The sequence below is a fragment of the Odontomachus brunneus genome, unplaced genomic scaffold (genome assembly GCF_010583005.1).
Source record: "Odontomachus brunneus isolate Ranch 3 - 2012 unplaced genomic scaffold, Obru_v1 Obru_scaffold_072, whole genome shotgun sequence".
NCBI classification, from domain to species: domain Eukaryota; kingdom Metazoa; phylum Arthropoda; class Insecta; order Hymenoptera; family Formicidae; genus Odontomachus; species Odontomachus brunneus.
The window spans coordinates 842,551-852,562 of record NW_022639522.1 but is presented as its reverse complement, the minus strand read 5'-3'; the positions used below and the strand labels follow the sequence as shown (position 1 = coordinate 852,562).

General features: G+C 45.3%; 1 protein-coding gene across 2 annotated transcripts; it reads right to left on the bottom strand.

Annotated features, from left to right (window-relative positions):
* Window positions 1–6: 6 nt before the first annotated feature.
* LOC116846977 (histone-lysine N-methyltransferase KMT5B) lies at window positions 7–9,552 on the bottom strand. 2 transcript variants are annotated; one of them, XM_032821468.1, is made up of 9 exons: window positions 9,032–9,552; window positions 7,460–7,693; window positions 6,979–7,144; window positions 6,531–6,701; window positions 6,280–6,408; window positions 5,993–6,182; window positions 5,450–5,861; window positions 2,851–4,701; window positions 7–2,188 (listed from the first exon to the last, which is right to left on the bottom strand). In XM_032821468.1, the coding sequence occupies exons 2-9, from the start codon at window positions 7,672–7,674 to the stop codon at window positions 1,804–1,806; spliced, it is 3,519 nt and encodes a 1,172-aa protein (XP_032677359.1). In that variant the 5' UTR covers window positions 7,675–7,693; window positions 9,032–9,552; the 3' UTR covers window positions 7–1,803. The 2 variants fall into 2 exon arrangements, with proteins under 2 accessions (XP_032677359.1, XP_032677360.1); XM_032821469.1 differs by lacking the exon at window positions 9,032–9,552 and adding an exon at window positions 7,948–8,089.
* Between the last annotated feature and the right edge of the window lie 460 nt (window positions 9,553–10,012).

Genomic DNA, 10,012 nt, shown 5'->3' with positions numbered 1-10,012 from the left:
TGTGTGTGTGTGTGTGTGTGTGTGTGTGTGTGTGTGTGTGTGTGTGTGTGTGTGTGTGTGTGCTGTGGTATGTGTGTATCATTATATATATATAAGCATTATTTACAAAGTTTATCAGTGATATTCGATCTCTCGTCCGAGAATAGCGATTAATATAGTGCTAACTAATATTCAGCTAAGAAGATTAATCAGTTAGATAATTATTATACATAGTATAAGTATAGGGATCCTCCTTTCCTTCGTCCTTCTCTCCGTTCCGGAGCACCAACAGACGGAAAACGGCACAAGCAGATAGGATTCACTTATTTTTCGGCCTTCCTTCCTTCCTTCCTTTCTTCCTTCAGAGAATGATTCGAGTAAGGATATTTTAACTCGTGTTAGACGTATAGTTCGCGGGTAACTATCTCATGCGTAGCACGAAATTGTTACAACGGTCTCTTGCCGCGTATGCTAGCTCGTTAGGTAGTAGCTTAGTTTTCGAAGGAAAACAACGTGAAAAAAGAAGGAGAAAGGCGATTTTTTTTTCTTTTTTCTTTTTTTGGAGATCGCACGGTATCACTCGTTCCTGCCTCGTCATAAACGGTCAATTTCTCTTTTTTTTTTCAATAATTTCGTCGAAAACGCGGAATTTGGCTCGATCACTTCGACGCGCGAAGTTCATCTCTTTTTCGTTTTAATTTTAGCACTAGTTAGAGCGTCCACGAACGATTAATCTCTATGGAACTGCATGACACTCGAACAAATATTCGTGACGTCGTGTCGCGTACGAGCTCGAGACACGCGCGGTGTCATTGCCTCTTTCCTCCGCCCTCCCCCCTTCTCCCAACTCGTACGCGATATTTAACTCTAACGGGAAAAATATGTAAGCCCGACCTAAAAAAAAAAAAAAACTCCAACTACGCGTTTTCCCAATTTACACCACGGTATAGGCCCTTAGAGATTCGTTGTTATAAGAATAAGACGTACATCGCTAGATTTAAATAACGGGAACTACAAGAGAGAGAGAGAGAGAGGAGGGGGGGGAGAGAGAGAGAGAGAGAGAGAGAGAGAGTTGAAAAAAGAAGAGACGGAGGAAAGTTGAAGAGAGAAGGGAAATGCAACTAGTCTTAGTTCTAAACCAAATTTTATCGCGAAAAGTATGTCCAAGTTCGATATGAGAACTCGCTGTCATGCGTCGTAGGACGAGGAGGCCTAATTTTCCTTGTACGTGTGTGCCTGTGCCTGTGTAATCTTCACTTAATTATGCTTAAAAAGATAATTCGCCGTGAAGAAATTAATGTTACATGCTAGGGCTGTGCAAAATGATACTCGGTGTCAAGTGATCGTTATATCGAATAATCGACTTTGAAATCGTTGCGCAATCGGTTCGGGTAGCCGTTTGGATACTCCATTACCAAATAGTACTGGTTAACTAAATAGTAACTCCTAGATAACACTCTCTCCGTTGGCACTCCGTTCATTTGTTATAATTATATGTATATGTTACAATTTTATGTATAATTTTGTATATACAGGATGTCCCAGATTCTCGTCCGCAATTTTTATGGAAACGTAGAAGAACGGATTAAGGTGGACACCTGTATATATACATATATGTGTAAAATATGACATATAGCTGTAACACAAACGAATAAAGTACCACGTATTCACGATCTCGAGTTATTCCGAGATACAACAACTTGTACCGGCTCCAGAAATCATGTTCAGAGCCGAGTACCATCTCGCACAGCCCTATTACACGCGCATCGTGACGGTCAGGCGAGGGGACAGGGAGGTGGGAAAGGGGGAGAGAAATTATAGCTGTTAAGAGTGCGGCAAGTCGATGGTGTGTGTCTCGTTTCCCAGAATCAAGCGTAGCCTCTTCATAGGCGGCTGGTAATCGCGTTTCTTGTGTCCTCTTTCATGACTTCTGCTCTTGTGCTTTTTCCGGCGCTTACTTCTCTCCACTCCCTCGACGCGCAATACCTCGTACTCCGGCTCGTAGCTGTCCTCGCTCAGGCTGGTGCCGGACTCGGCGATGTCGTCTAGCACCGGCGACCGTTTCATACGCAACGTCAACTTCAGCCGTCCGCCGGTCCTCTCAGGCGTGACGGGACAATCTCGACAATCGGTATTGCTCATTCGCCATTGGCATTCGGATGGGGTCGAGGATTTACGCGCGCTGCTGTTGTCGTCGTAAGCTGCCAATCTGCAGAAAAGAAATTTCCTGTTTCATCTACTGCGATAATCCCACACCGATCATTTTATACGCGTACCAAAAAGTAAGTCCATCAATGAGTCACTTTAATTTTGACAATATACGACAGCGTACTAAACTAGCACAACACGCAGCAAAAAAAACGTCATTTTTCGTAAATAGTGTCGAATTGCTCCTCTCTCTGATGAAGTGAACCGAAATCCACAAAAAAGCGTCTCCTTGCTGTGTATTTATCAGCTTAGTATACGTCATTATTTATATTATTTATGCATCACCAAAATTAAGTTTTTTTTTATAGAATTAATTTCATAAATATTTCATAGAACTTCGAAAGAATTTTTATAAAATTATTAAAAAATATTAGAATAATCTTTATAGAATTAGAATAATTAGCTCTAAAAATGTTTTATAGAAAAACAAAATACTTTTTATAGAATTGTTTAATACGAGTATTTTTTAAGTAAAACGCTGCGTTTTTTTTTAGCTTTCAGGTTGAAGCCACATTTTTTGCGTGAATATTTCAGAATTACTTTGAAGTAAACCGAAATGTTGGAAACAAATTCAGCAGCTCAAAGAAAGCGGCTTTAATTGAGAAACAGCGGTTCTCCACATGAAAGCCCCGAATATCAAAAGACTTTATTATTCGTATTTACCTCTCCAAGCTTGTTTCGATATTGCAGTTCGCTCTCGACTGAACACCGTTATTGGAATCCGCGTCGTGGTTTCGACTCGGATCCGAAGCCGGCGGCCACGGTTCCTCCGGGACAAGTACCGGCGGCTCGGTCTTACTGTAGTCCTCGTTGCACTGTATCTCTTGCAAATGCGACGAGATCGAAGAAGCGTGGTGACGGGTCTCATGCTTACCGCCGCGTCTTATTATGGACAGTATGCCGATGTCCTCCAAGTTGCTCTCCTTCTCACTGAATTCGTAGATGTCGCCCTGAATACCCGAGTCGTCGTCGGCCTCGCCGATCTCGGCGGTTGCCGACCTCTGGCGATCCCTCCTCTGGCTTCTGGTCGATCGGTTCTTGTTCTTACTCGCTTTGCCATGGCTCTTTGTGCTCATGCCGTCGCTCGCCACATGTTGACCACCGTTCTCCAGCAATGCGCTGCGCTTGGACTTGGACTTGCCGGAGAGTCTCTTCTGCGACTTACGCGATCTCGAGGAACCGTCCGATGCGTCTTTTCGTTTGGACGACTTCTTGGAGGTCGTGAACTCGTGAGCGTTCTCATCGAAATTCGTATGGCCGGTTAAGTCGTTGTAGCTCGCGGTCTGCAAGCTCCTAAAGTCCGCTGGCGCGCCACTGTCCTCGGCAAAATTCACCCTGGCGTCGACGTCGATCGCACGTAACGCAGTCACGTCGGGCTTGACCGCGACGTCGCTCGTCTCCATACTGCCGATGTACGAATCGTTACTTTTCGCCACGATGCAACTCTGTCCCTCTAGGCTCGATACCATCAAACTACTACGGCACTTGAAAACATCCTCGGTACTAGCCGCCATTCCTACATCTATTCTTCCAGGGTGTAGTCCACTAAACTCGACATTGTCCGAGTGAGCCGTCGGACTCGCGTCGTTCACCGCGATCGCGCTTTCACAGCTCTCACTCTCCACTTCTCGATCCACAGTATACTTTTGCAGCACGATTACCTTCGTAGGATTCGTCTCGTCGCAATCTTCGTCGTCCGATCGGCTCGCCCCGACGTGCGAGGCAGCCAATACCCGCACGTCACTCTCGCGAAAATCGATCTGCTGTGAAACTTTCTCGCTGATTGATAACGAAGTGTCACCTTCGAATTCGCAAGATAACTCCTCGTTCAGTACTTTGCGACTCCCTCGCTCGTCCGTCGAGACGAATTGCCTGTTGTGGGACTTGGAACGTTTGCAACTCACTTGCTCGCTCAAGCTGCGTAGATCGTTCTCATTCTTGTTATCCCGCACGGGCGACGAAGCGCGGTAGTCCCTCGACTGGTACGTGCCCTCGGCCACCGGTTCTGCGGTGTGTAAACATTGTACGTGGACTTGAGACGTGGAACTAAGTCGGATTGAATCACAGGCGTTTGTACTATAATGTCCCTTTTTGTAATTGGAAGAATTAACATTATTTACTGTCTCAGGAGCGTCAACTTCCGCGGTGAGGTCCGGTATTCCCCGCTCCTCCTCCAGCGAGTCGCCGTTAGACTCGCTGGTATTCTCCGCCACTTCCGTCAGTCGCAACGGACACTCTCGTTGATAAACGGTACTTTCGTTCGAGGATTCGGACGCGACAGTGCGCCGTGGCTCCTCCGCGCAGAAACCATGCTCCATCTCCGCATTCGATGAGTGGATCTGCTTCTGTAATCGGGAATATAGACTCTCCTCGTGCACCGGCACTCTATCGGAATCCTCCTTGCGATGACCGATGTCCGCCACTTCCGTGTCCTTAATCACGGAATTGTTGAGACATGGAGACCGGGATTTCACGGCGAGCTTGCCTTTTTTCGATTCCGTTCTCTTGTGAAGTCTGCAAAATTAACATTTGTCGGTGCAAATGTTCCACCATTAAATATGCGAGACATTAGAATCTAAGGCTGCTATTCATAGTCAGATCTTACATTTATTTTTAGGTGTTCTATACAATAAAATTATTTATATAATTAAAAATAAAAACAAACTTAAATATAAGATCCGAATGAATATAAATGAATACTGTCCTAAAACATGGAGTAGTGGTTATTACTTGAAACTTGCCTCGCATGAAACATTCGAATTCGAATTTCAAATTAGAAATGAACTTTTCAGTTAAATTGCGATTACAAATTTGATATCATGTATATTATATAATTTCAACTTAACCCATATAACCGTTATTTGAAATCCATCTCAAATGAAATGCACATATTTTAATTTAAAGTTGGATGTGACCTCTTTAGTTAAATCGCTATTAAAAATGTAATGGTTCATACTATGAACTCGCTTTTATCACTAAAAACATCTCTAAAAATGGCTTATAACCAATAAGACTTTTAGAGGCGTTTTTAGCGATAAAAGAAAGTTCAGAATATAGATAATGTCGTGTGTGTCACATAATTCAACTAAGAAACTCAGATCTAACTCTAAATTCATATCCGAATTGAAACATGAGATAAGTTTCAAGCAAACATCTATTAAGAGAAATCTAAAAAAAACTCATATCTAATTCTAAATTCAGTTCTGAGTATTTTACATGAGAGGTAGTTTAAAAAATCAAAATTAAAGCGAATCTACTTTACCTAGGCGCTCTCAGTGACTGAGTATTTTTGATAGTGTTTGCGTCACCGGTGTTGCCGTCAAACTTGCCCAACTGTTTATTCCGGAGGTTCCTCGTGACGGAAGTGGTGGTCAACGCGGAAGGATGAGGTCGGGTCTGCAGCACGTTCTCGCCGTTGCTGATCGCTGGTTGCTGCTGATTGATGTCCGAGAAACGGCAGCCTTGCGCAATCAGCAACTCAGCGTCGTACTTGGTGAGTCCTTTGCGTCTCAGCTCCTTCATGCTGAGAGACTGTGGCGCAACCGCCACGTTCCCGACCAAGACGGCGTTTCGCTCGGTGAGAGCTGTGTCAGCTTGCTGCTTGTTCCTATTCAACGGTTGCTGTCGATGTTTCGTCCGGTTGATTCGGTTATCAGTTTCCCTCAAGCGATAACCTAGAGACAAATCCAAATCAGCGACCAAGCTCGTGACGATTTCTCTCACTTTTGCTTACGGCGAATATCGTGTGTGTGTGTGTGTGTGTGTGTGTGTGTGTGTGTGTGTGTTGTGTGTGTATGTAGCATACCTGATGATAATTCTTCGCCCGGCTTCTGACTCGCGAATGCGCCGGTTCCTCGCCTCTCGCACGTCTCGCATTCGCAGTAACAGTTGTTATCACCGAAGAAATCCTCCCCGTAAAAGCACGTTATCTCCTCACCCACCTCGATATCGCGCAGCACTTTGACGCAAGCGGTGTCTCTTCCCGTCGGCACAAACTGTGTACAATATCGTGAAATTAATATGCCTCACGCGTGTACGATAATGCAGTACGTTTCAAATTGCGCTTCAATCTCTCGTATAGATATTACTAACCTTGCAGTTCGCTCTGCAGTCGTGATTTATGTAGGCGGCAGGTCCCAACCATAATTGGGCACAATTTTTCCGGCAGCTGAACATTACGGAGAAGTCGTTCTTCCCAGGATGCAGCAACGCAGCTTCCTCCTAAAAATGTATTCAGTGTCAAATAAAAGTATGAAAAGTTCAAAAGAAAAACGAAATCTTAATTCGATTTTCCAACGAAATTAAATGGATTTCTTGATATACTGCATAGCATCCTTTCAAACCTTTTCACTAAGCTCTGCTATGCAACCGACGAGACAGGAAATCTTCTCGTTCTTCAGCCACTTTCGAGTGGCACATATCTTAGCACCCTTTTGTCCCTCTAAACTGTATCTGTAGCATGGCTCTATTGCAAATCCAGATTCCTTGTCAAAAACTCGCAGGTATCTCTTAACCTGTAGGAACAGTAGCTGTTTTATATATTTATATACACACATATATGCTAACAATTCCTGTGTGTATTTTTACATACGCACATTTTTACATACACACATGTATACATGTACGTATATGTGTAAACACTATGATATACTTTATTATTCATATAAAATTAACATTAAGCTAAAATTAACTCTGTGCAACTGTGTGTGAAAGGTTAATTTAAATGCAAAATAAAGAGCAGAGTGAGTGAACTGCACATTAAGTAATCAATGTCTCTGCTCTGGAACTTACATGGTTTTCCAGATTGATTTGTTGCTGTTTGGATTTTGTATGGGGAAGTCGTGCACCCCAGTCTCCACCCATTAGTTTTTTGTAAGCCTTTTCATAATTTTGACTCTGCATGAATTCACAGATAATTTTTCGGAGTTCATCCTTATTTGCCTTCAATGGTCTGTATCTATTATACAAAGCAATGGTTCAATAGGTCAGTGTCACAGATCTGTACACATACGCATGATACAACCATGAGTGTAAAGACACACACACACAAATATATATATATATATATATATGTATATATGTATATATATATATATATATATATATATATAGATACAAGCTTATATATATATATATATATATATATATATATATAAGCTTGTGTCTTTTACATATATCATATATACATATATATATATGTGTATATATATGTATATATATGTATATATATATGTATGTGTGTAGAATATATAAACAAGTGACTCCAAAATACCTAATATTCATTTTATGTGTGACAAATCCTAAGTAGGGATCTAACACGAGAGATGTGGCCAGGTCATCATTGTCGCAAAGCTCTTTAGGTGTCATTCCACCTCCTCCACCACCGGTATTCGTTTGCATTTTTGCACCTACTGTGCAACCTAACCTTCGCTCCTGCTTTCTTCCTATAGTTGCTGAGGCCTGAATCGAATAGCAATCCACCACCATTCTGCGACGCTAACTTTCACTAAAAATGCAAGAAGAACAGAAGATGTAACATCTCCATGAGAAAAGTTTTGCTTTGGCACATTGGGCACAATAGATTCCCTCTCAGACAAATTCAGGTTAATATATTCCTGTCAAAGGTTATCACGGTCTTCCCTTCACACTTGCAGAGCGATACACTTTACTGAATTTGTCATTGTCAACATGAAATCACGACACATCAACCTGAAGGGATTGAGCAAAGCGACAGCAGTGGAAGAGATAACATCCTCGAACCTGAACCAAGCCCATCAGAGACCCTTGCTTCGTGCGACGAAAGCAGCACGCGATCCGAACGCTAGAACCACGCCGAGCACTGTCCAATTCTCAATTAACAACTCTGTCTGCCGGAAGGAGCACGGTGACGTTTTCCGACGAGATATCGCTCCGAGTGTCGCCGCACATCGCTTATCTGTATATCGCGCACCGCCGACGTAGCCTCTCAGCTGTTCATCAAAATGTCAAACACCGCGGCAAGTCTGCTTTCCCCGGGGAAGCCTTTGCGGAAATTCTAAACGCACGTGTCATCCCGTCGCGACTTAAAGCTCACACGACGACACCACCTTCCCCTTGCTCAACCGCGTCCACTCTCTCCCCACAAACGTTGATCGCTCCGCGCACTGCGACGACACCCGGACGCACGACACAATGGCAACAACAAACGAAGCACGAGCTGCTCAGGAACGAGAACCCCTAGCGAGATCCCGTCGCAACGATCCCACCGCTTGTTCTCGTAAAAAAAAAGGGGGGAGTCGGTCGCGCAGCCTGCCTCGTCCTATTCACCACCGAGTTCATCGGCTCCTACGCCTCCTCGAAGCTCTGCTGAGCGACGAGCGCAGCGTCGCCTCGGGGTCGTCGACGGCCGTCGCTTGGAAGTCAGCGCCACGGACGGGACGAGCGTCGTCGGGTGTCGTCGTATCGACCGGATCGCCGCGGCAGTGGCGGCGACGGCGGCGACCTATGGGCGACGCGCCAAGCAGGCCCGTCGACATAACGGTCCACTGTCGCTGGGAAGACAACGGCGTCGTCGACGATCCGCCACGACGAGCACCGTCACCGTCGGAGCAGCGTACGCGTTGCGAGCAAGCTTAATGGCGGGGAAAGAAGAAGAGGCAGACAGAGACTGGCTTCGCGACGGTGCTAAATCGCGCGAGAGGGCACACATAGCAAGCTTGTGTGCATATATATGTGTGGCTATGTGCACGTATGTGTGTGTATGCGTGTGTATGAATGTCGTGTGTGTATAATCGTCGTCGTCGTCGTCTTTGGCAGACGCCGCGACGCCGACGCGTTGTCGCACGAAGCCACCACGCGTACTTACCACAATACTCTCCGGAGAATGAACCACTCGCATCTTGAACGGCCGGACCGTATATAAGCTAGGACACTAGCGACAAGCCTATTGTGTCGCGATGGGGACGCGCAGCAGCAGCAGTAGTAATCATGGCAGTTTCGTACCGAATCAGGTACAAAGAGGCAGAAACGCACGGCGATACGCTGCGCTGCGCAATACAGCGCGCACTTTCCCTTTGACCTAGGTTGTTGTTATTGTTGTTGTTCTCAGCTCACGCGGGCTTGCCTGCACCCTCAATTGGGCAACAACGACGACGACGACGACGGCGACGGAGCCGTCGGCCCGCGTCCCCGGTCCGTTGAGACGCGCTCTCAAGCTTGTTTTCGCGCTTCCTCGTGCGAGTGAGCGAGCGAGTGAAGAGAGAATACAAGAATAAAAAAAAGAAGAGAGAGAGAGAGAAACGACCACGACGGCGTAGCGACGACGACGGATATCAGTCGCGGCCGCGGGGCAAATTCATGTTTTGGGATGTCGCACAGTGTCGCGCACGTCGTCGTGTCTGTGAGGCATGTGTGTCGTGTGCCAGCGAAGGCGCACACGGTCGTGCGATGATGGTGCTTTAGGGGATTTGGTGTGTCACGACGCGCAGCGCTATCCTAATTATCGTCGTTCATTGGACAGTTCGAGGCTGCAAGCTCGATGATTGGCGGAGATCGTCGACGATTCAATGGTCACGTTTGGCTGCGTTCAGGTTTCCCACCCGGATGTATTCTATTACTAGAAGTACTATAGTTTATGTAACATATACTATAGTGTTTCTAGTAATAGAGTGCACCCGGGTAGGGAATCTGAACGCAGCCTATACTATAGCACTTCTAGTATTAGGCCGTATTTAGATCTATAGGCTGCGTTCCGAAATGCACTGCCAGTACTGAAAATCTATTGTTCATGTTACGTATATTATAGAATTTTAGTACTGGCAGTGAATTTCGGAACGCAGCCATAATG

Excerpts from the sequence above, each read along its gene's own strand:
- LOC116846977 (XM_032821468.1), bottom strand. The coding sequence starts at position 7,674 with ATGGTGGTGGATTGCTATTCGATTCAGGCCTCAGCAACTATAGGAAGA. Across the intron at positions 6,183-6,279 it reads ACTGCAGAGCGAACTGCAAG|TTTGTGCCGACGGGAAGAGA; the intron begins GTTAGTAATATC and ends TATTGTACACAG. Across the intron at positions 4,702-5,449 it reads CAGTCACTGAGAGCGCCTAG|ACTTCACAAGAGAACGGAAT; the intron begins GTAAAGTAGATT and ends TTAATTTTGCAG.